The sequence below is a fragment of the Saimiri boliviensis genome, chromosome 1 (genome assembly GCF_048565385.1).
Source record: "Saimiri boliviensis isolate mSaiBol1 chromosome 1, mSaiBol1.pri, whole genome shotgun sequence".
Taxonomy (NCBI): domain Eukaryota; kingdom Metazoa; phylum Chordata; class Mammalia; order Primates; family Cebidae; genus Saimiri; species Saimiri boliviensis.
In genome coordinates, this window is record NC_133449.1 from 65,129,270 (window position 1) to 65,153,243 (window position 23,974).

A 23,974-nucleotide genomic window follows, 5' to 3' on the forward strand; every position below is an offset into this window, starting at 1 on the left:
TGGTTTGGGGGCTCAGCTCCTACCCAGCCCAGAGATCATTAACACTCCAGGAATGTGGCCTCCCCTGCCCCCAGCCCCTCCTGCCTGGCCCATGGGGCCTCCCTCCTCCCACTCAGGCCACGGTTAGAAGGAGAGGCAGAATGTGAGGGGATGGGGACCACGATGAGTGACCCTTCCTGATGCCTCAGGGAACTAGCCTCATTTTCATAGCTCCCTCAGTCCCCTCAAGCTGCGGCAGCTTCTGCCGTCTCACCCATCCCTCTGCCACCAATTAGCTCCCAAAACAGGAATGCCTCAGCCGCTTCCTCAAAGGCCTAACCCCTGCATGCCCACCCTTCCCTGCAGAACTGAGTCTGTCTGGACAATGGCCGAAAAGTGTACACTTTCCACTCTGCACACCGAGGCAGCTGCTGGCAGCCTCGCCTAAGGCCAGAGCCAGTCCCCTTTCCTTCCCCACAAGGACACCTTCTCAGCCACAGCAAGAATCTGGGGCCCACCCCAGCTCCTTGGGCCTTATGGAGGGGTGGAGAAGAGAACAAAGGGAGAGAGAAGATGGACAAATGGACAGACAGGCCCCAGACCACCAGACCCTCTCCTGGAAGACCCCATGCAAATCCATGAGAAAGTGAGGGAAGGGGCCACCCTCCATCCCAGGCCATCAGGTATTATTAGAGAATAGAAGGGAGACCCAGGAGCGGTGGTGTGGCCACAGGCCAGTGGAGAGCCCCTTGAGGCTTTAAGTAGACAAGTACAATGACCTGGCTACAGAGTGGAGGGTGGAGTGGACACAGCCAGGCTGCTGGGGGAACTGGATGAGGGACCCCCGCGGCAGTCAAGGTGAGGAAGATGTGGGCCACGTGGTGGTGATGGAGGGGGAAGGAGAGACGTGAAGATTGAGGACTGCTTGGCTCTCCATGAGGGTGGCAGAGAGAAGTAAGGGATGACCCTAGGTTCCTGGCTTAGGCAGCAGAGAGGGGGGCATTTCTGAGCTAAGGTGCAGAGGAGGAACAAACTCACAGGAAAGGGGATGCATTTCAATTTACAAGGTGTCAGAGGCTTCTGGGAGGTAACCAAGTGGACACCAAGAGACAACGAGGAATGCTGGCCTGGAGCTCAGGAGGCAGGTGGGGATGGGGAATGTGGTTGTGCCTGTTATCCATGTCTAGGGAGCACCTGGAGCTGGAGGAGCAGAGATGGCCACCCAGGGGAGTGGCCTCTTCCTAGAGGAAGACTGGAACGGAGCTTTGAGGAGCCCCACCTTTGAGGTCTGGGCAGAGACAAGGCAGCTCGGCCACAGGGAGGTGTGAGGGCTGAGCTGTGTCCTTCCAGAACTTATCTGTGGAATCCCAATGCCCGGGGCCTCCAAATGTGACTGTATTTGGAGAAGGGTCTTTACAGAGGTTATGAAGTTAAGAGGCAGTTATGAAGGTGGCTCTCATCCAAATGAGAATCCAAAATGACTGATGTCCTTTTAAGAAGAGGAGATTGGATACAGCCACACTAGAGGAAGAAGACCCTGAAAAGACGAAGGCGCCGTCTGCAGACCAAGGAGAGAGGCTTCAGAAGAAACCCGTCCTGCCGGCCCCTACGTCAGGCCGGCAGCCTCCAGTGCTGGGAGGAAATACATTTTGGTTGTCGAAGCCACTCAGTCCGAGAGCTTTGTCATGGCGGCCCAGTGCACCAAGGTGAGAGGTGAGGAAGGTGGGGAGGGCGTGGCATTGCAGAGGACAGTGATGGGGGTGCTTCAGGCAGAAGGGGTTTCCATGTACTTCACTGAGGCCAAGAGGTAAAGGCAGACACAGACCAAGGCAGGCCCCATGGAGGACCCAGAGAAAAGGGCCTCAGTGGGATGTGGTCAGGGCAAAAGACAGATCTCCACGGGTCAAGAAGTCAGTAGGACTCCCACCGATGGCCGGTGTAGCTCATTCCTTCATGACATTTGGCTGACGGGCAGACGTGGGGCAGCGTGACATGGAGCTGAGGGGGCGCTTAGAAGGTGGACCCTCAGGCAAGAGTCAGAAGAGACCGTGTCGCAGAAGGAGTTGGAACAGCCTCTCAGTGAGCACCTCCAGGCAGGGAGACTCTGAAGCCAAGGTTGGAGGTGGGGCGTAGGGGGTGGGTCCTTCTGAGCCAGAAGGGGAGAAAGTGGCAGATGGTGACAGGAGGCAGGTGGAGAGGAAGGGCTGGCTGCAGGCAGCGTGGGGTTGAGGGCAGGGAGCTCCTGCCCCTCCAGATCCACTCTGTACCTGTCCGCCTGCTCTGACGCTGGAAGCCGACTAAGGGCTTGCTCTCTGGCTTCCACCACTGGGAGTCTCAGCAGGAAACTGGAGGGTTGGAGGAGTGAGGCTGGGGGATTTTCCCTTCTGGTCCCTCCAGCCATCTCTGAGCCTCTCTATACTGAAGGTCACAGCTCCTGCCTGGAAGCCCTCTCCGGCCAGCTGTCTGGTCCAGGTTCCAGTAGCTGTCCCTGCCTCCTGCCTCCTCAGGCCTCAGGGCCATATGGGCTCCCCATTGTTACCAGCTCTGGGGTACGGCACCATCCCTGTAGGTTCCCCAAAATTCAATTGTTCCTGTAGTAAACTCCTCAAAGTGCTGTCTGAAGGTACCATCTGACTGATGCAATGGTGTCCCCTTCCAGGGCTGTCTCTGAAGGTGGGAGTAAGGCCCTCTGCTGAGGGTCAGGAGGGAGAGAGGCTTGGAGGGAGGGCGACAGGTTGAGACATTGCGTTTGGAGGCGGAAGGCGACTCACCAACAGGGCGAGGCCTCAGCTGAGGGGGACCCGCAACATTGAGGGGCACTGCCCTGCACACCTGCCTGCTGTCCTCACGGACTCAACTGCACGGGCAGGTGGAGAAGCCTGTTCAAGCAGGGTTTCTAGTCTGTCAGGCAAGTGCAACCAAGGAATAGTGGGACAAGGATGTGTCGGAAAGAGAGCAGAGGGGGCTGAGGGCCCCCACAAGGTCCTGCACTGCTGCAGAGGGAAAGGAGCAAGCCAGCGACTGGGAAGAGCTCGGGGTTCGACGGGAAAAGACACCCGCACATGATTTGAGAGAAGGCCCCACTCTGGGCTCTGCTCATCCCTGAGAGACGGTGGTGAGGGGGAGATGAGGGAGTGAGAGGCTGGGACAATAGGTGGGCTGTCCACGCAGACCCCAAAGTCTGGGGGACAGGAAGACCATAAGCCACAGCCACAGTTTTCACAAATGAGGGGCATGACCGGGCCACGCAGCCACAGACCGCACACGTGCACAGCCGCACACATGCACAGCCGAACGCCCACAGGCACCCACAGTCACACTTGCGCACACACCCACAGCCCTCCCAGACACTCCAAACACCCTCACATGCACTCACCCTCACACACACCCCAGACAGCAGATGGGGCGCTCGGGTAATTGGTTAAACCTGTTCCGATGTCTGGCTCCGCCTTGGCAGCGCCCGTCTGACAGGAAAGCTGGCTGGGCCTGCACCGCTCAGCCTGCTGGCCGCCCCTCCCCTCCGCTCCCCTCGCCTGCAGGGCTGCCCTGGAGTGGGGCTGCAGAGAGGCCCTGGCTGGCTCCCTGCGGGCAGAGCCCAGTTCACTGGGCCAGGGCGCCTCGATGCCTGCTGGGAAGCGGTCCCAGCACCTGTGAGGAGGAAGTGGTGCACACTCAGTGCAGAGATGCTAGGAGCCTGAGCCGTCCTGCTGCGAAGGCCGTGGGGACAAGTCCTGGAAAGTTCCACGGTGAAGAGGATGTGCAAAGATCAGTCCCTGAAGGTGAGGCGTGTGGATTCGGCCACCAGCGTTCAGAACAGGTCCCCTGAGCGACCTCTACTTCAGCTGCATACAATTTGGAGCTCCTACAGGTGCTCACGAGACCTCAGCCCACGAGATCTGCAAGCCCTGGGGGACCAGCCCAGCTGAGGGGAATGGCCGACCTGGGCTCCCTCAGAGAAGGCCTGGCCACGCAGCGCCTGCCCGCCGAGGGCACCAGCAGGCCAATGTCCGAGGGTCCTCGCCCTCAGAGGGCCCCGCGATCTCCAGGTGGGAGGAGCCGCTGGGGGAGGGAAGGGAGCAGCAGTCCTCGTCTTCCCTTCTCGGCTGCATCTGTGTCTCTTCGAGAGAGACTTTGGTTTGTTCCCTGGAGAGGGCCCAAAAACTCCCAAATTAGCAAACCTGGCAAGCCCGCAGCTCAGAAAATAGTTCATCCTGATTCCATGTTTTTCAGGCTCACAGAAGCCTTTATTAATGAAGTCACAACACCAATATTTACCGTCTGCAGGGAGAGGCACAACATGGGGGGTGGATGGGAGTACGGCAGGGACTCCCCGCCCCGCCCCCCGCAGGCCTGGCCTCAGGAGATTGGCAGGTTTCCTTGGATCCCTTCCAGCCCTTTATTCGGATGACAGGGGGTGCTCTGCTGTGATCTTCCTGGACCCCCTCCCCCTATCAAGTGAGGCAGGATCTTGAGAGGAACCGCTCAGCCCTTTCTCCATCCCCCACTGGGGCCAAAAGGATGACTCTTCCTCGCACCTTCTTTCCACACCTGGGCATGCGTGCTCCCAGAAGTGATCCCCCTGCTTGGCAGCAAGGGTCTCCGTGTGGGTTAATCTGGACTTAACCAGGTCAGGACTTTCAAGAGGTGCAAATGCATTCCTGGCTGATGGAGGGAGACAGGGCGTCGGGATGGGACAAAGCCCTTTGGTTGCTAGCATTGACTGGACGGACACAAGTGAGGGGGGCAGAGGCAGGGAAGAGACGCCGAGTGCAAATGGACCTGGGTCTGTGGCCCCAGCAGAAGGACCTTGTGTTGCTTGGATCCTTGTATGTGGCCCAGGCGGCAAGGCTGGGCTTCTGACCTCTTTCCGGTGAGTTCAACATTGATCGAGCACCCGACATTCCAGGTGGGAAGAACAGCATGAGCGAAGGCACGGCACAGGGAAAACCTGTGGCTCGCTCAGGGACAGGGATGTGGACATTGAAGCAGATACCAGAAGCAAGGCAAGAAGATGGGGCAGAGGGGCTTAGAAAGGGGTGACTCTGCCCTGTTTGGGTGCAAGGAAGAGAAACCTAGCTGCAGCATGGAGGGCCTCCTTTGAAGTGGGCCTTGTCCTTGACATTCACAGAAGCCTTCCTAGAGAAGCAGGGACCGGCCGGTGGCAGGGGGAGCTGCAGGAGGGGGAGCGGTGGGGGGGCTGCAATGGGGGGTGTGGTTGGGAAGCCACTTTAGACTCCACCCACCAGATGGGAATGGATGGGGCTGGGGAGGAGGAGAGGAAGCTGAGGAAGATTCCCAGGCTTCCTGTAGCTGGAGAAACGATGTACATGGCTAATGCTGTTTGCCGAGGTGGGTGATCCTGGAGAAGCACAGGTGGGAGGTGAGTCAGCTGTGGATGTGTTGGCTTTGAGGTGCCGACGGGCAGGGGGTGCAGCAGGCAGCTGGCTTGATGGGTCTGCAGCTCAGCAGAGGTCAGCTAAAGACACAGAGCAGGGAGCCAAAGAGAAGTCCTGGAAGTAAATGTGAGTCCCCGAGGCAGAGGGCACAACTATGAGGCAGGGGGAGCAAGGGCGGACCTGGGGATGGCCAGAGGTGACAAGGCGTGGCTCACACTGAATGAACTCAGGCTGGAGGAGGAGTCAGAGCTACCGAAATGAAGGCAGAGCCGGATGGGAGAATCCAGGAGGGCATGGCCAGCGGATCGGGGAGCAGGTAAACCCAGACAGGAAGTGGTTGAGTTTGGCCACAAGGGGGTGGCCAGTGACTGTGGTTGGTGACTGTCATTAGCACCAGCGGAATGGTGGCATGGAGGCCACAAAGCAGAGGTTTCAGGAGCACAGGGGAGGTGAAGAAAGGTCTGGATGTCGTAAGGGAAAGACTTAGGAATGCAGATTTGCTTATCAGGAAACCTTCATCCTGACAAGTGGGAAAGACCAGTGGACAAGCAGAAGGGCAGGTGAACGCAAGAGCTCAGCAGGCCCAGTGCATTGCTCTTTCTTGGGCTGGGAAGGCCATGAGTCCCTTGGGACTGGTTGCAGGCTCAGCCTCAAGCCCTGTCTCTGCAGTCTTAACCTGCCCAGGGGTTCTCCAAGGACAGGTGAGCATCCTGGTGGGCCCAGGACTTTGGTCTGGAACCATCAGCCTTTGTGAATGGTGTTCCCTCCCCCAGGCCCCCGTGCTCCCCTTTCCTCTGGTTTCTTCTCCACTGGAGAAGCCACCAGAATCTCTAAGCAGAGGGAAGCATTCTCCCTCTCCCACTGAAATAGCTGGACCTGATTCCCACCCCTCAATACATTAAGAAGGACCTGGGCCTGTCCTCCCTCAAGATACAGGGTGGCCCTTCCCTAGGTCTAGCTTGTTTCTCCTGCTATGGAGCTGGAGGTGGAGACCAGGGTCCCCCAACAAAAGAGAGGAGTGAATGAATTACCCTTGCCCCACCCCCCACCAGTACCCCACCCCAGGCTCCCAGACCCTGAATGCGTTTGCTCTACCAGCCCCTACCGGCCCTCAGAGCCAGAATCTACCACCCCAGGCTCTGGGGCTGGAGCTGGATGCCCGTGTCATTAAGAGAGAGACTTTTATTATTCCCATAGGGAAGGGAGACACAGGGGATCACTAAACTACAGTGGTGCCTGGAAAATAAATTAAAACAGAAACGCATCAAAACAAAAGGGAACTCGGAGACACGGAGAGCAGCTGGGAGGCTGCGGTGGCAGGCGGCCCGCCCAGGCAGGCAGGCTCTCCGAGGAGAAGGCCAAGTGGTCCCAGGCCTCAGCCAGCCCGTTACTTGTCCCTCTTGTCAGTGGCGGCCCCGGGCTTCGAGCCCTGTGGGGCCGTGACTCCAGGCCTCCCCGAAGCCTGGCCAGGGAGTGGCCAGAGTCCAGCTTGGACCCATGCAGGGGCCTGGCCAGCAGCAAGCAGCACTCTGCCCTCGTGGGTTTGTGGTTGCCCACCCTAGTCATTGGAGGTGACATCGATGTCCTCCCCATTGGCCTGCTTCGTGGCAATGCGCCACCGGTTGATGTGATGGGAGCCCTTCTTCTTCTGCTCGGACTCAGGCCCTTCCTCCTCCAGCTTCTGCCGTTTGTACTTTGTCCTCCGGTTCTGGAACCACACCTTCACCTGGGCCAGGGAGGGAGGGGCACAGATGAGAAACTCAGGAGGCCCCCAGAGCAGCCATGGGGGTCTCAACACTCAGGCCGAGCTGAGAGCCTGATGGGAAGACAGAGGCTGTCCTCCCCTCTGACCAGCTGCCCCCGTGGGTCTGACATTCACAGAAGGGGACAGCGGGGCAGGAAGAGGACACAGTGGGCCAGAGAGAAGGGTGGTTTTCCTGCGCCTCTCACACAAAGGGTCGCAGAGCCGCTGCACATCCTAGCTCCTCTAGCCCCTGCAAAGCCAAGCCAGGGTGGGGGAGCCTGGGCTCCGGAAGCCGGCAGACCTGGGGCTCCACAGTTTCTAGAGGAGAGCTCGTAACAAATCCTTCACGGAGTGGATGTCAACAGTAAATGAGAGAGCCTTGTGGGTTCCCATGAACTCCCACATGGCCCAAAGTGGACACTGCCCCACGGCCCAGCCCCATGCTCGTTTCCATACACAGAGGCAGAGTGGGCATGGTGTGATAACCAGGAGGTGGTGTTGCTACCGAAAGCAGTGCCTGGACAGCCAGGCTACCCCTGGGGGCACAGAACCCGCTGCTAGAGACCAACCTCACACACTGTGTGGTCTCCTTCTTCAGGGGAGGCTTTCTTAGCAACCTCATGTGGCTCTCCCCTGCCCCTCATCAAAGGCAGAGCTGTAGAGGCTGGAGCTGGGCAGGTTGGGGGCCTTGTCCCTCAGGTGTCAGCTCCTCAGGGTAGTCCGAAACCCACCAGTGAGACCTCATTCTCCTTGGGCAGACAAGGACAGGGAGGAGGCGGGTCTGAGGGAGGTGTCCTGCCCTTCACAGACAGCTCTAGACCTTCTGTCCCCACAGCACTGGCTCCTGCAGCCCATCCAGATGTGGGATCGGGTCACGCAAGGAACAGTCAAGAGAAGCTCAGGGGACAGAAGCAAGCTCCACTTTGACCCAGGAAGCCCCCTACTCTGTGTCTGGCAGTGAGAGTCCTGGCAAGGTACGGGGTGGGGTTCAAAGAGAAACTGGACAACCATCCTTCATGATGGAGGAGGTATGAGGCAGAGGGCAGGTCTATGGTTCTAAGCCCTCTCCTCTAGGAAGCCTCCCTAGACTTTATCCCCTTTCTTATCCCACTCTTTTCCCTCCTCCTCCAGCATCTGTTCAGTGTCCAGGACACAGCCCTGAATCTCCTCTCATGTATAATCTGGGAGGCTTGTCCTGGCTGCTGGACTAGCCTTAGTGCCTGTGGGCTGTGGAGAAAGCCTTCATCTACCGACTCTATCTGACTCTATGGTTCTTTACTTGGCTTTGCAGAGTCAGGCCAGACCCAAACCATCTTCAGCGTTGGCAGGAGGATCCTGGGTGCTAATTCTCAGCTAAGTCCCTTCCTCCTCTGGGCTTCAGTTCTTCACGCTTAGGAGAAATGTTTTGGGGACTCTTGCAGCTCCGGGGTACCTTTTGGACTCTTGCTCCAGAGGACCCCTGGGGGAGGAGGTGCAGAGGGCAGGCTACAAGGCATGGATGGTTTCCAGGAAATGACAGCACATTTAAAAGCAAGTGGGTGTGACCAACTGCAGCTGTGCAAACGGTGATGCGTGGCAGCGCTGCGGGTGAGGAATAGTGGGGAGCCTCTTGGTTTCAGCAGCAGCAGTGATGCTGAGGGGAGATCCTTGAACCCTGGGTGGGGCTGAGGGCAGGTCTCAGAAAGACTGCCGGGTCCAGCCCCTGCTCCCAGAGAACTGGGAGAAAGCACAGGCCTTAGCCACAAGGCCAAGCCGTGCATCCAGAGGCAGGCCTGGCCCCTGGGCCCTGCAGATGGTTTCATGCCCAGGAGGTACTGCCCCCACACCCTTCTCAGGCTGTCCTCTCTATCCCACCTACCTCAGGACTCCCCCTCACAGTCCCTCTTGCCAGGGTCTCCACTGTGCCATCTGCCCTGGTTTGAGAGCACTGATTTTAGAGCACTGAGGTGGAGATGGGGGCAGCTGGAACTCAGTGCTTGCAGAGCAGCCAGCCAGGGACAGGAAAGCTGGCCTGGCCTCAATGAATGGAGTAAGGGCAAGGGAATTCTTCCCGCATTTACAAGCCCATAGCCTGCACATCTCACCTAGGCTGGCAGCGGAGGACGGTGGGGGCTCTGGGCACAGGCTGCCGGACTCCAAGCCCACCTATCTTTGGGCGCAGAGCCACCTGGACCCTGGGTGGTTCTCAGCACAACCATTTGGCAGCAGCCTGGCTCCTGCCCCCCACCCTGGAGCCTGCTGTGACTGTGCCTACCAGTGGGCGGGTGAGCTCCCCCTGTCTCCTGCGCGTGACTCAGGGCTAGATGCAGGGCCAGGGCGTCATTCCTGAGAAGCCCAAGTGGGCTGGCCGAGGGTGCCCATCAGGTGATGAGGGCAGCACCAGGGACTGAGAGCCCTGTTCTGTACCTTCCTCCCTCCACATATACTTGCAAGTGTCCTTCAGGAAAGAGACTCTAACAGTCCAATTGGCCTGTGGTGGGACGGGCCCAGCATGCTGCCCTTGTCTAGCAACACTGGCTCCAAGAAGGAAAGCTTTGAAGGAGGCTTCAGGCACAGGGTAGGCCAGAGGCAGCTTCCTAGGGCACCCAAGTGAAAGGAGATTCTGAATATTTTCTCCATGAACAATACTGGGGTCAAGTAGGTATCCCTCTTGAAACAGGGACATACATCCTCTCCCTGTGCAGCCTGGCCATCTTCCAGAGAACGGCCTTCGGCTGAGTGTCCAGATGCTATTTACAAAGTCTGCAATAACAGGGTGGTGCTTATGACTTCAGAGCATTAGTGGAAATGCCAGGATGCACAGGCCTGGCACAGTGTGATCACAACCATAAAAAACAAAATCTACACACAGCGAAAAAAGACTAGAAGGAAATGTACCCAAAGTGTGGGTGATGTTTCTTTCTTCTTTCTACTTTTCTGAATTTCCCTTAATAGTTATTGATAACGATAGTTATTTTTTACTTAGAAAAAGAAAAGGAACGGGGCTCTGAGTGTATTAAGAGATAAGAGTGACATTTCATGACCTCTCCAACACAGCTGGGCAACTCTGGATCCTCCAGAGCTCCTTCCCTAGAGAACACAGGCCCTGGGAAGGAGCTAGGTCATATGGCTGCCCCATCACCTGCCTGTATTCCTTAGTACCTTTTCCCAGTCTCGGTAACAGTGACCCCCACTGTGCACGAATTTATTTCTTTATATCTGTCTCCTCACCGGACTGTGAGACTGGAGAACCAAAGTGGTGTGTTAGTCCCAGTGCCCTGCCCCGAGGGCATGTTCCATGTATAGTCATCTGGCTGGACAAAGGCAAGGTGACCTAGCCCTATTCTCTAGGCAAGGGGTACCTGGGCCAGACCTGGAAAACAGGAGAAAATGAATAGAAGAGGGGGAGAATTCTAATCAGCAAAGGGTTTAGGAAGTGCTCAATGATGGAGAGATAGGATCTTTTTCTTAGTTTTGTGGACACTTTTGCAAGAGGGCCAGAGGGCCAGTTCTTTTTTTTTTTTTTTTTTTTTTTGAGACGGAGTTTCGCTCTTGTTACCCAGGCTGGAGTGCAATGGCGCGATCTCGGCTCACCGCAACCTCCGCCTCCTGGGTTCAGGTAATTCTCCTGCCTCAGCCTCCTGAGTAGCTGGGATTATAGGCACGCGCCACCATGCCCAGCTAATTTTTTGTATTTTTAGTAGAGACGGGGTTTCACCATGTTGACCAGGTTGGTCTCGATCTCTTGACCTTGTGATCCACCCGCCTCGGCCTCCCAAAGTGCTGGGATTACAGGCTTGAGCCACCGCACCCGGCCTAAAGGGCCAGTTCTTAATACTCCACGTGGTAAATTGGATTGGCCACTTGTAGGGGAAGTTGGAGGAGGGAGACCTACTGCTGGGCAGAAGAAGGGTTGGCTTGAGTCAGGCAGAATGAAGAAGGTGAAACTGCTATGGATGAATGAATGTATCAGTTTGCTAGAGAACTGATCAATGTATGCATTAATGAATGAAGGCATGGATGTAAGAACAAAAGGAAAAATGAACGAACAAGCAAACTATATCTCCAGCCAATGTTTCACAACGAATCAGACTTTACTTTGGAATAATCTGCTATTGTGAATGAATGAGGTCTGGATTCCTTCTTTTTCACCATTCCTGCAAATGGAAAAGTCTGTGGCTCCAGGCCCCTGCACACTCTCAGGTGAGTAACTGCCTTGTCTTCAAAGAGTTCAAAGATCCCAGAATAGACAGAAGCCTGGAGACATCAATCAAGCCACCCTTCAGCCTACTCTCTTCCCTGGGGACCCACTTCCTATCATTTGATCATGTGAGCTGTTCCTACTCTCAAGGTCAAGCCCAATGCCAAGCTAAGTTCAACCCTCACTCCAGTAAGCTGAGGTCACCTCTAGCTCCCCACCAACCATAACCATAATCTCCCTAAGCCTCCCTGTCTCTTCCTCTTTCAGCCCAGCCTGGACCCTTCCTCTCTCTCTCAGAGAGACATCATAAGATTCTCCTCAGGACATGTCTCCGGTCCCAGCTCCTCAGAGAACCACTCTAATCTCCTTCGTCTCCCCCTCATCCTCCCACACAGGACTCCTGGAACATGAGATGCAGAAGTTCTTGAAGAAAAGCCAAGACTTAGAGAAGAGATGTGGACACACCGTGAGCTAGAAACAAATGTCTCTCGATTTTCCCCTAAAATTCAGGTCACCTGGTATCCCCCTCTTATCCATCCCTCTTAGAACATTCCAGAGCAGGAAAGGACCCTCCAAATCCTCCTCTCCATGCCTCTGAGGGGAAAAAGCCATAGTCAGGTGACCATATACTCCTGCCTCCCAAGATCTCCCTGCCCTCGGGCTCCAAGATGGTGGCTGGTCTTGACAGCTCCTGCTCTATCCACCTGCCTGCCTCAGACCCTCTCCTTCTTTCCCTCCAACATAGGATCCTAGGTATCCCCCTCAAGCCTTCCAGGTCTGAGGCCTCCTGGAGCCTTCTTCTCAAGCATTTCTCTCCTGACACCCCTAAGTGCACAGCTGTGACTTCAAGGGGACCCTAGTCATTCATCCTGTGCATGTTTCACAAGTGTGCAAGCTTTGCACTTAGCCACATCACTCAGTGAGGAATCTTCAAAGCCACAGACCACATTTCTGTACCCTTTGCCCTCACCGCTCAGCTAAACTCTAACCCAGGCAAGGTCAAGAAACACCTGCTGGTCTGCTCAGAGGAGAAGGAGTAGCTGGAAACACTGACCAGATCAGCCTGGAGTGACTAGATACTTTCTCTCACTCCCCTTTAAACTAACTTACCCCTTCCCCTTACACACACATGAACGCACACAGAAGCAAGCAAGCTGTATTCCATGTCATGCAACTGCCTAATGGCATCTGACGTGTACCTATGCTAGCATCTGACCTTTGGGCATCAATCACATGAAGCCTGTTGGTATCCCACATGGTGGGCAGACATGTGTTGCACATGCCCCTTACACACACTCATTCAACCTGAGCCTCTGAAATGACCCAGGCCTGGGTCTGCCCAACCAGCCACCAGAACTGAAGCTTGGACTGGTACCTTCCTGGTCATCCTCCAGGGCTGCACCATAGCAGTGATGAGCGAGTCATCAGAACCTGAAGGTAGAACTAGCTCCTCTCCAGGGCTCTTCCCTCACCTCCTAGATTGAGGCACTGGCCTTCCCAGCACAAATACCCCACTCCTACTAAACATGGACAGTCACTCAGGGTGCCCACCTCCCAGCACCTCATGTGAAGCTTTGGGAGTGCACAAACCTCTGAGCTCTGGATTAAGAGCTCACTCACACACTGAGCTGAGTAACTAACCCTCCTAGAAGTTTTATCTACAAAGTGGTATATGTATAATCTAAATCAACAATCAGCTGAGGAAGTGCAAGGGAAAGACAGGAGGAGAGGGACAGGGAGGGAGCAGTGACAGCAGAGAGCAAGGACAGTGACTGACAAAGTTAGTATGTATTTGTTTGGGCAAAGAGAAATGTGATCATTAATTCAATACATATTTATTGAGCATCTACTCCATCCTGGGCGCTGACCTGGGCCCTGTGAGAAATAGAGAGGCTTGGCCTCTGCCTCCCAGAGCTAAGATGCTCAGGCCTGCTATTCATCACAATCACCCAGATAACTGTTTTTAAACTTTTTCCTGCACCCTACCCTGAACCTCCTAAGAAAATCTCCTGGGCGAGGCCCAGGAATCTGTATTTTAAGATCTCCCTGAGAGATGCATGCTGCTGGTCTACAGACTGATGCTTGGACATGGAAGATAATTAAGTAATAACAGCAAAGTTTGATGCATATCATGATAGGCAGGGGCTGTGCGGTGAGCTCTGAGAATGAGGAGAAGGGAGTATACAGAAACACAGAGAAGTAGAATGTAGAGGAGCCACAGAAACTCAGCTAGAAAAAAACGCTGGAATTTGTGTCATTCATTCTCACAGATACAGAAACGGAGGCCCGGAGAGAAGACAAAGCCAGAGCCAATAAGATAATAGATAACCATTAGCAGACGTATGAATATGCTGTCAGTTGCCAAACAGCTATGTAGAGATGAAGTTTGAGATGAACGGTGGACACAGAGAAGACAAAATAGATGACGAAAATAATGAACAGATGGGTAAATAGTACTTATTGTTAGGAAGAATGTATAATTAATAGAAAAATAAGAAATATAAATTAACCAGTTTGGGGAGGCAGTTTAATGACAGTAGACAGAAGTAGATGGCTAGATGTAAAACAGCTAGGGACAGATTAGAGCTTTGAGAGACAGGTATAGATATTAACAGTAGAAATGCATGGCAGGGGGCTGATGGGGGTGACTGATGCTTGACAAATAGCTGATGGCTGCAAATGACAGGTAAGCTTGCCTGGTAAGTACCAAGAGGTGGCTAGGGAAGTAGTTAATTATATATCCTGGCTCCAAATGATAAGTTATGAGGGCAACAGAAAGGTAGTGTTGATGATGGAAACCAGATAAGGCAGGAAGAATGCTGGACTAAGATCCATCCAGGTTTGGATCTTCTTATGCTACTAATCTGACATACTACCTTAAACAAAGGGAAGGGACTAGGGATGGTGATTAATATTATTTGAGCTCATATGAGGTACCTTTGTTAATCATTAAACAACCCATTTTCTTGATGAGGAAACCAGAGCTCAGAGGTGAAGTAACTTGCCCAGGGTTACACAGTAAGTTAGCTGGTATTTAAAATTGTGTTTGCCTGCCTGGGAAGCTCTGCCCAGTCCATCTCCCATCTCAGGGTCTTCACCTGGAAGGACAGGCTGCCACAGAAGGTTCCTCAGGCTCAAACCTCTCCTCATTCTTTTTGTTGTATCATATGCAAAAAGCATTTACAGATGGAAAGATTAGCCCTGAGTTTTGATAGTTAATGAAGCTGGATACATTATGTTATTCTATCTGATTTTGTTTAAAATATATGTTTGAAATGTCTCAATAAAAATGAAAGAAACAATCAGTCCGTTTACTAACTAGCATTGTTAGGAGCAAATATTGACAGGCAGCTAGATTCAGTTTGAAAGAGAGTTAATTAAAAATGCTCTCACTGAGCTAAAAAATGGAAAGTTTAAAAACAATGACATTATTTCAACAAGTGTTAATCTGTGGGTGGTAAGATTATAAACCATTTTTGTTTTCTTACACTTCTGCAATTAAAATTTAATAAATATTACTTTTTAAATGAAGTTAATTATAAACACCATTCTTAAACTGACACCTTGTTTCAAACAATAATTTTAAAACTGCCAAGAGGGAAAAGGGAGTGTTATTTTATTAACTTATTTTTTTAAACAGATCTTTCTTTGAAACGTTTTTAAAATTAACTCTTGTTTTGTAAGCTTTTCCCCTGTAGTTAGAACAGCCCAGCCAGCAAATCTGAAAACCCATGGGTCCTGCCTCCGACCTGTGAGCGATTTGTCGATTGTTAAGTGGGGCATCAGGCAGATATGATGACAATAGATGCCAAAATGCCACGGAAGGAGGAGAGGGTGAGGTCCCCTGAAGAGAGCTGGGGATGTAGTTTGGGTCTGGGCTTCCTCACTAGGCTCCCTTCTTACTCTCGCTGCTAAATGGAGGCTCCGGCTGTCCCCCAAGCAGGGTATCTTCTCACTGCCCGGGATGTGGGAGGGGAGGGGAGGGGACGGTGGTGTCTTGGGAGGGGAAAGACTAGGAGGAAAGGGGACTTCAGCTGGGAGGGAGCTGGGGGACCGTAGGGCAGACCTCTCGTAAATCTGGGAGCCAGTAGGCACATCCAGAGACTAGGCCCATCCAGAGACTGAAATCTGCCTTGAGGCAGCAGCCGGGCTGAGGGTTGCTGAGCCGCACTCCGATACGTGGGACCCCGGTGGACCAAGAGCTTATGCAGTGCTCCCAGGCAGCATTTATTTATGGCAAAGTCTTTACTCACAATGAACCCAAATCCACCTCCCTCTAACTTTCATCTAATTCTTTGTGTTTTTTTTTTTCCCCCTTAAATTAATGATCAGTTACAAAAATACTACACAGTAATTGTTAATTTCCGTCGGTTTAAGCCTGGACACCGTTGGAGTTTATCCCCTCTCCCGCTGGACAGCCTTCTCAGTGATTCAGAGCAGCCCCTGAGAACCCTGGGTCTACTTCCCAGCAGGCTCATGCCCCTCAGATGCTCCGCGAGTGCACACTGTGGCTTCCACAGCCCTACCAGCCGGCCTGCGCCGGATCAGTGCTACCCTCGGACCCCAAGCAGGGGCTGTCCCCTCCCTGGCTAAGCCCCTCTGTTGACAGTCTGAGGACACCTGGGCTTTCTCCCCAGACTATCCCTGCTGGTGGGCAGCCAAGGCCCCACCAGTTTTGCCCAGGAATAGCAGCAAAGCCAGTGCGGACTGGCTCCCCGCAGGACTATGAGCGCCCCGGCACAGTGTGGGGGAAAGATCCGCAGGAATGCCAGGGCTGGGGCCAGCTCCGGTGGCCTCGGTGCTGCCTGCACTGCCCGCTCCCGAGGCGGCCCGCTTCCTCCAGGGAAGCTGGTCTCCCTGTGATGGTCTTTGGGAGCCGGGCTCGGGATACAGTTTACATTTACTCTGCCTCCTGCTAGGTCCTTAGCGCTTGACGAAAGTCCTGCGGCCTTAGCAGGGGCACGCAGTCTCCAAGGAAGGGGCTCTAAAGGGCTTGATCGCAGCGCCGCGGGGAATGGGGGCCTTTTGGAACCCAGCAGGTGAGACTCGAGGCCGGGCTGGAGCGGGTTCAGGGTCTCTCCTGCACCCGCGCACCCTCAACTCCACTAGGGATCCGTGCGAAGCGCCCGGCGCCGGGCAGGCCGCGACCGGAGGTGATTACCTGCGTCTCGGAGAGGCTGAGGCTGCCGGCCAGCTGCTTCCGCTCGGCGCCCACTACGTAGTGGTTCTTTTCGAAGGCGCGCTCCAGCCGCAGCAGCTGCGAAGGCGAGAAGGCCGTGCGGATCCGCTTGGGCTTGCGTGCGAAGGGGCCGTGCAGAAGCAGCCCGTCCTGGGGCACGTCGCTGGCTGCTGCCCCACCGCCGACGGCAACACACGCAGGTACAAACAGAGAGAAGGGGCGCCGTGAGCCGGGGGCCGGCGGAGCCCGGCCTTCCGCCCCGCTCCCACGTGCCCTGCCCTCTCCATTCCTTGGTACTGCACACACACCCCATTTCTCCCTCTGCTCCTTTGCCGCCCCTTTCCTAGTCCTCTCCCCTCCCCAACACCTCCCCACACTCGAGAGCCATTCCGCGGGGGGGGGGGGTGCGGGGGGGTGACTCGGGGAATAACAGCGCTGCAGAGCCCTCTGCTAGGCCAAGAAATGGTCCAGACCCCACGAGGCGCCGACTAGCCCAAATCCACAACGCCTGGGGCCCCGGAAGTGGCCAAGAAAAGTCCCTTGGCGCTCTTTCTCCGCCCTTTCCTAGAGGGGCTGCCCTGGCCGCCAGCCCCAACCATTTGCTTTTAGTTAACTGGTCGCAAAGCATATCCCTCCAAGAAGACTAAGGGTAGAGGCAGCGCTGCGGATCAGAAAGGTGATAAGGGGAGCAGCAGGATGCTAGGCACACCCTTGCCAAACACAGATTCAAGAACTAGAAGGTACCCAAGGGGCAATCCCTTCACACCTGCTTGCACTAATCTTGTGGCTGAATGCTCAGGCTACTAGCTCATTAAAAACTCCTGCCAGCAGGCTCTAGCTCTGTCTTGCAGGGGGTATAAATAGGCCAGTAGCTAGGTCAGTGGTCCAGGCAGCACCTGGAATGGAAAGTCAGGCTCCTTCTTCCCCCTTCTCCACCTCTGCCTCCCCAGGTCTTGGCTGTCCAGAGACCCAGCCTCTAGAGTAAGCCCCAAACCCCCACCCCAACACACACACTGGAAACTCCAAGTACTGTCTGGTGGGAAAAGCTTCATCCCTGAATAGTCCCTTGCTAAAGAAACATGTGTATAAATATCTAGATGTCATCTTTCTCTCTAATATATATAGATATAGATATATTGGTTTCTGCATGGGCGTGTGTAAATATATGTTCCAGCCTCCCTACTGTCTTTTTCTCCCATCTACTGTATAGGATTTTTAGAGTGTGACTGTCCCTTAGCAAATGTTGGCCAGCATAGGGACTCAGCTCCCACATGGAGGAGGAGGGGTAACTCTGGACTGGATGAAGCTGGGGTAGGGGAGATGAGGTCAGGAATGATCAATGCCAAAACAAGCCTCCACCCACAGCCCCTGTGTCAATGAACCCCCCACTAGACCTTCACACAATCTCTGACTTGGTTGCACATGCTAACAGGCCCTGACAAAATCACCCATAGATTCTCCTGCAAGGGCACGTAACAGCCTCCTGATGCACCAACAACGCAGAACCCTAGATGGAATATTTTGACAGAATTAGCTGTTGGGATTGACTGCTCCAATTAACTTCTTCAGAGATGGCTATTGGTTGGATTTGATTTGACCTGTTGTTTTGCTCTAAGACACCTGGATAATTCAGTTGACATCTCCCATCTCTGGAAATATCTATGTAAGTGAAGCAAAGGCACATAATTGAGATGCTGTAGCTAAAACTGTCCAGGTAACTGTCCTTGTCCCTCTTCTGGTGGAAACTGCCTGACCTTACTTCCTCCAAGTCTCTGGGCTTTGGGTACTTAAACAGGCCAACTTTTTGCTGGTGTTTTCTGTGGAACAGAGTTACTAGGATTGGGGGACTATTGCCTGGGAGGAGTCAGTCACTAACCTCCAGTCGCCTTATCAATTTCAAGTGGTTGGATCTGTGTGGCTACAAAAATGGTGGGACCACATCATAGGGAGAAGGATGAGGGACACCCCATTTGGTTATTTAAGTGGTGGCAGATCTACGGCCCCCGGGTCTGACTGAAGGAAGAGAAGTTTGACTTGGGGTAGTGAAACAGACAGATGGTCAGGGGAGGTGGTCTGGCAGAGAGAAATAAAGGGCAGAGAAACAAATATGGAGTCTGCTCCAGGTGGGGAATAAGGAAGATTAAAGTCTCTGGGGTGGAGCCAGTGAGGTAGGCCAGGAAAAGGTGGGTGGAAAGCAAATGCTGCTTGCTGATGTTAACAACTTGCTTCAAAAAACAACATTGTTATGAACCTGGGTGAAGTCCCAACGGTGGTTTCCTCCAGATAAATGAACCAGAGAGGGACAGAAAAGCCTAGCTCATCCCAGCGCTGGCAGGGATTGGCCTCAGCTGCTGGGCTGGCCTAGGTTGGTCAGAAGTGAGGCTGCAGTGTTGAAAGCCCTGTAAGTGTGTGACTAGGATGCAGAGGTGCGAAGGGTAGTGTGGGGCTAAGGAAGCAGGTTTGCAGTCCACCCCAGTGTATGTGCCTTAGTGACTATGTTGTGATTCTGTCGTGTATGTCACCTGTGTGGTGGAGTGCTCTGTTTGTCTTTATAAACCCAGATTAGAGGATGAAGGCAACAAGCTTCTGCCCAACATACACGCTCCTCTGCCTCAGGTCTGGTTATTTTAGGGATAACAACCTATGCTAGGTTGCTTTGGGTCTGCCTTACTGAGAAAATGGCCCTACGTCATTGTCATGTCCAGTTGTGGTAGACAGCATGTGTCCTAAAGGGCATATTCACATGCATGTACAAAAATGTAGGAGTCCTTCTACCCCATCATGGAAAAGCAGGACATTGCAAGATTAGTCAAGATGCTAACTGATGACAGGTTATTTGATTCCAAAAGAGTAAGGACGTTTCCCTGTTAGAGGATGTTTCTTACACCAGCCATCCTGAGAAACAGATCAATTGCTACAGGTTTCTGCAAAGACAAGGGTGATGCCTTAAGTGCACAAGCACCTGTACCCCTCTGACAAGTGGGAAGGAGGCCTGAATCCCTACTACCAGGGCTTCAGTTTCCCTTGACTGGACCACAAGGGCAGAACAAACTTGGGGCTAGGGTGCGCCCTGTTTGGACGCAGTAGTTCCGAGCTGTGGGAACGCGCTGTCAGTTTCAGACTAGGACAGTTAGCAAAGTGGAAAAGGACTGGCATAGCCTTCCCAGGAGCTAGGGAAATGAACACCCCTCTCCCCACTGCCTCCCTACCCCTCCGATTTTTCTACAGCTGCTCTTTTAGGGCCCCTTCAAGGGAATGGCTGGGAACTAGCAACAGAATCCCAGGAATGAGGCGGCTGGAGGTGGCGGCTAGGGTTCCGAAACACCCGGCGTCAGAACTGCAGTCTTTGATGGAGAGGCCGCCGCCGGCCTGGGGCTCAGGGCTGGACGGCTGGGCGGAGGGCCCTAGGGCTAGGAGGGGGACAGGCAGGACGGGCAGCGGAGATAACCTCATTCCCCCTCTTCCTTCCCACACAAAGGCGACCTTAGAAGCTCTGGCCCATTTTCGTTGCGGGTCCGGGGAGGGGAGGGCTGGGTCTCTACAGCCCCATCCCGGCGTTGCTCCCAGGCCCTGAAAGTTCATGATCCCGGGGAAACAGCACCGAAAAGCGGCCCAATCCTGGTCTTCGCCTGCCCCTCCCCTTCGGGCCTCGCGAGCAGCCGAGCAGCCCCGACCTTCGGGGTCCGGGAGGATTCCGCATTCGCTTTCCCCCTTCCACTGCCTCGGTAAGCGGAGATGCAGCTTCCCCGCGCGCCAGGACCGCGGCGCCCAAGCGCGCTGCGCACAGACATGTTCCTTTTCGTTCGTGTGGGGTTTCGTTTGTTGCATTAAAACGGGGCTGAAAAGAGCATCTCTGAGACCCGGTTCTCTAGAAAATGCGGCGCCGGAGGGCTCGAGAGGGCTCGACTCCCAGACCCGAGGCCTGGCCGGACCGGAGGGCGCAGAGCTGCCGGGGAGCGCAGCGGTCTGCAGCAGCGACGATGGGCCCCGAAGCCACCGCGCTTCAGGGTTCGAAAAGTCCTTCAGTACCCAACGGATTTCTGGGTCTGAAAACGCAGCCACACTTGGGTTCATCTCCGCGTCCAGACTCGGTTCTTGAGAGAAAAATCCAACTGTGCAACTCGATAACGTACCCGCTAGAACTGAGGGCTCGCAGAGCGGCGGCAATTTCCAAGAGGGTTTTGCGGAGGATTTATTCGCCTCGCCCGGCTGGCTGGTGAAGCTCAGAGCCGGAGCTGGATCTCTCTCGAGGCGACCCCGGCCCTCGGCGCCCCGAAGCGGGAACTGCAGAGCGGAGGGCGTCGGGGACTGTATTCGAAGCCGAGGGTACGGCCCAGGAGGCCGCCTCCAGACAAGCTGAACCGCTGGAGGCCACAGGACTTAGGAGCGGCCCCGCCCTCTCCTTCCAGCCCCTGTCCCTCCACCAGCCTCCAACCCGCCAGCCTCTCGGCAGGCCGCGGTAGACTGAGAGCTCCCACACTGCCCCAACTCCAACTCGGTCCCTGGGCGCCAGGTTTTGAGACCCAGGCTGTGAATCGAGCCCACGGAGGACCACGGTAGATTGCTCAATTTTAAAAACATCCTCATTTTATCAGTAAATATTTATTTTTAAGTGGCAAAAACTCTTGCCCAAGGCAGAGGACATTGTAGGCATTTTTGTTTTTTTCGGGTTTGGATAAGTCTTTGAAATCTTCAAAGAGGAGATAAAGCTGCCCACAATTCTTATTCTAGTAATTACATTCTCTGTTTTTGTGGGATCTGCCAGGTCAGCATCTATTAGCCAGGTGGGGCTGAAAAATTGCCTGACAAATCGGGACCAGGGAAAGCAGCTTTCTGTGAAAGTCAAAGCGTCAAGTGGTAATTTTCATTTTATTATCTAAATAATTGTGCCAAACATCTAACTGTAAACCTAGACTGCAGACCGTCATATTAGCTCCTGGTGCCGAAGCTCCAGCCATGCCCCTTTCATTTGTTTCTCTAAAAGCAGGGTTACCTAGCTCTGAGCCATGGACCCTCCTTACAACGCTGTGGCGTGGTGTACACTAATAAAACTAGAAACTAAAACGATTTACTGTATAAATCAAGGCGACTCTTTAAAATAAAAAGAAATAAAAGAAAAACCCCAACAAATTTCAAGGAAAGAAACGAACTCCAACAAATGCAACTCTCTTTTCTCCAGGAAAGTCAGATAATTGAGACGTGTGTGTGTGTGTGTGTGTGTGTGTGTGTGTATAAGAATAGTGGGGGATCCTTATTAGCAAGCCGATTGCAGGGTGCAAACTCCGAGGCTCGGACTGGCTACGACCTTAAAAGCCCTCTGCCCCCGCCCCTTGCCCTGGAAGACTGGCCTCAGTACTCCAGCAACCGGGTGGGCTTCCGCCCGAAGGCGGCTAGCAACGGTGGAAGCCAGTTTGCTTATAGCAAACCTTCCCCACCTTGGGTAGGAGAGGCACGTGTGACTTGAAGAAGTCGGGCCAAGGTTGCCGAGAAACATCCCAAGACAGCCGGGCCCTCCACACTGAATATTAACTCTCCCGATTCGCCCTCCCCGCTGCTCTTGCGTCCCACAGAGCTGGGGCACGAGGATGGACTTTCCCCTGCCCGGACGCGCCAGCGAAGGCTGAGGTCTGGGAGGTGGTAGTGGACATGCGAGCGAAGTGTGGTGCCAGGTCAAGCCTGGTGGAGGGAGAGTCGGGGGAGTTGTACTCAGGGGCTGAGACCGGCTCAGCCGGGAGAGAGAATTGGGCAGGCCGCGACGAGGGCCAGCAGAGGCTCCGAGGACGCGCCTGGGCTTGCGTCCGAACTGTTATCGTTTCTAGAAAAGCCTGGAGGTCTCCACCTGGTTTTCTGGGAGAGAGACCAACGCAGCAGAGGCGCCGGTGGGTCCTGCACGGCTCTTCCCTGCCTGGGAATCTACCTCCGCGGACCCGCAGCCTTCTGGGCAGTAACTTCTGAACAGCCCCGCGCGCCCCCGAGCCTCCCTCGCATCGCCGCTGCGCAGCGCGGGCGCCGGCCGGCCGCCTCGGCGGGCACAGCGTGGGCACTCACCCTGGAAGCGGTGGCCGAAGAAGCGGTTCCGCAGGACCCAGGGGTAGAAATGGAGAGGGTCCCGGTGTTGGGCGCCGAAGAAGGAGTGCGGGGGCTGCAGCGGGGAGGCGCCCAGCTGGTGCGCCGGGTGCACGGTCAGCGCGGGGTGGTTCATGGCCTCGGGGAACACGAGCTCGGGCCCACCGTAGAGCGAGCGGCCGGCGCCCGCGGCGGCCGCGGCGGGGAAGCCACTCACGAAGGCCGCCTCCGCCGCGCTGGGGTGAGGGTAGTTGAGCGCCGTGGGCCGGAGCGGTTCCTCGGAGGCGGCCGCCGCCAGGAGATGGGAGCCCGCGCCCCCGCCGCCAGTGCCCCCGCCGGTGCCGCCGTCCTTGGCCACCAAGGACTCTATGGTAAAGCCGCGCTTGGCCGCGGGCTGGAACATGGTCGCAGCCGCCGGAGCTGTGCGAGGCAGCCGGGCTCTGGGGAGCGCTCCGCGTCCTGGCGCCGCCGCCGTGCGGGGTGTGCACCCAGCCAGGCACATGCACACCCGCCCGCACCCCTCACCTCCCCCGCCCGCCCGCTCGCGCTCGGCCCCCGCGGGCGAGCCAGGCGCGGAGTGGCGAGGGGTGTGTGAGCTAGCGAGCGCGGGGTCCGGCCACAGCGCACAGCCAGGCGCGGCGGCTGCTGCGGCGGAGCGGGCAGCTACAGGCGCCCGCACAGGCGCGGGCTCCGTGCGAGGCTGTGAGCTGCCGGTAAGGCCCGAGGGCTGAGCCCGTCTCCCTCCTTTCGGAGTCCCGCCGGGACCGACCCCAGACCCCGGTCTCCCCGCACTGCCCTGCCCGGCCCCCGGCCGCCCAGCGCTGCGAGGCGCGAGTTAGCGGGCACCTGCCCCGCGCTCGCCCATTGGCCGCCGCTCACCTGCCCCAAGGTGGGGGGCGGGGCGGGGCGGGGCGAGGGACGGCGGGTGGGGAGGGAGCCCGCAGTCGGAGGCAAAAGGCGGACTGGAGCTTTCGCGGGGAGATCCAGGCCTCCTCCCCTCACCACTGGCATCTCCTCGCGACTCCGCCCTTTAGCTGAGTCTGGTGGCCGCTGCCGCCGTCTCAACCCACGCGGGAGCAGAAGAAGGGCCCGAAGGGCTTGGAGCTAAACTCCAACCCCCGCTCCGCAGTGTGTAGATCAGCCGAACTCTCCCATTCGTCCCGGGCTGTCGTTTCAGTTCTGACAACTTGGATCCGAGCGGAGGGTGGGTGTTTGGGGTCCAACACATTGGTTTTCCCGAAAACCAGCTCTCTGCTCCCCTGGTTTCCGGGACCCTCCCACTCACCCACCATCGACCTCCTGGGCCGCGGTCTGAAGCTGCGGCCTTGTTCCTGAGGTTTCCCGCTTTCTGGATGTCACAGGGACAGCTCTGGAAAGGGGACGCTCACTCCCTTTCCGAGGGGCCAGGCAGGGCACTGTGCGGGAGAAGC

The 23,974-nt window shown here is 55.5% G+C and overlaps 1 protein-coding gene across 2 annotated transcripts; it reads right to left on the reverse strand.

Moving 5' to 3' along the window:
• Positions 1-6,539: 6,539 nt before the first annotated feature.
• EMX1 (empty spiracles homeobox 1) lies at positions 6,540-23,438 on the reverse strand. 2 transcript variants are annotated; one of them, XM_039460210.2, is made up of 3 exons: positions 22,527-23,438; positions 16,461-16,645; positions 6,540-7,101 (listed from the first exon to the last, which is right to left on the reverse strand). In XM_039460210.2, exons 1-3 carry the CDS (start codon positions 23,044-23,046, stop codon positions 6,934-6,936), a joined length of 873 nt encoding a protein of 290 aa, XP_039316144.1. In that variant the 5' UTR covers positions 23,047-23,438; the 3' UTR covers positions 6,540-6,933. The 2 variants fall into 2 exon arrangements, with proteins under 2 accessions (XP_039316144.1, XP_039316139.1); XM_039460205.2 differs by having other exon boundaries at positions 16,461-16,648.
• Between the last annotated feature and the right edge of the window lie 536 nt (positions 23,439-23,974).

Coding starts and splice junctions, on each gene's coding strand:
- EMX1 (XM_039460205.2), bottom strand. CDS start 23,046: ATGTGCCTGGCTGGGTGCACACCCCGCACGGCGGCGGCGCCAGGACGC. Junction 16,649..22,526: donor CTTCGGCCACCGCTTCCAGG/GTGAGTGCCCAC, acceptor GCGGTGGGGCAG/CAGCCAGCGACGTGCCCCAG. Junction 7,102..16,460: donor TCAGCCTCTCCGAGACGCAG/GTAATCACCTCC, acceptor TCCCTGGCCCAG/GTGAAGGTGTGGTTCCAGAA.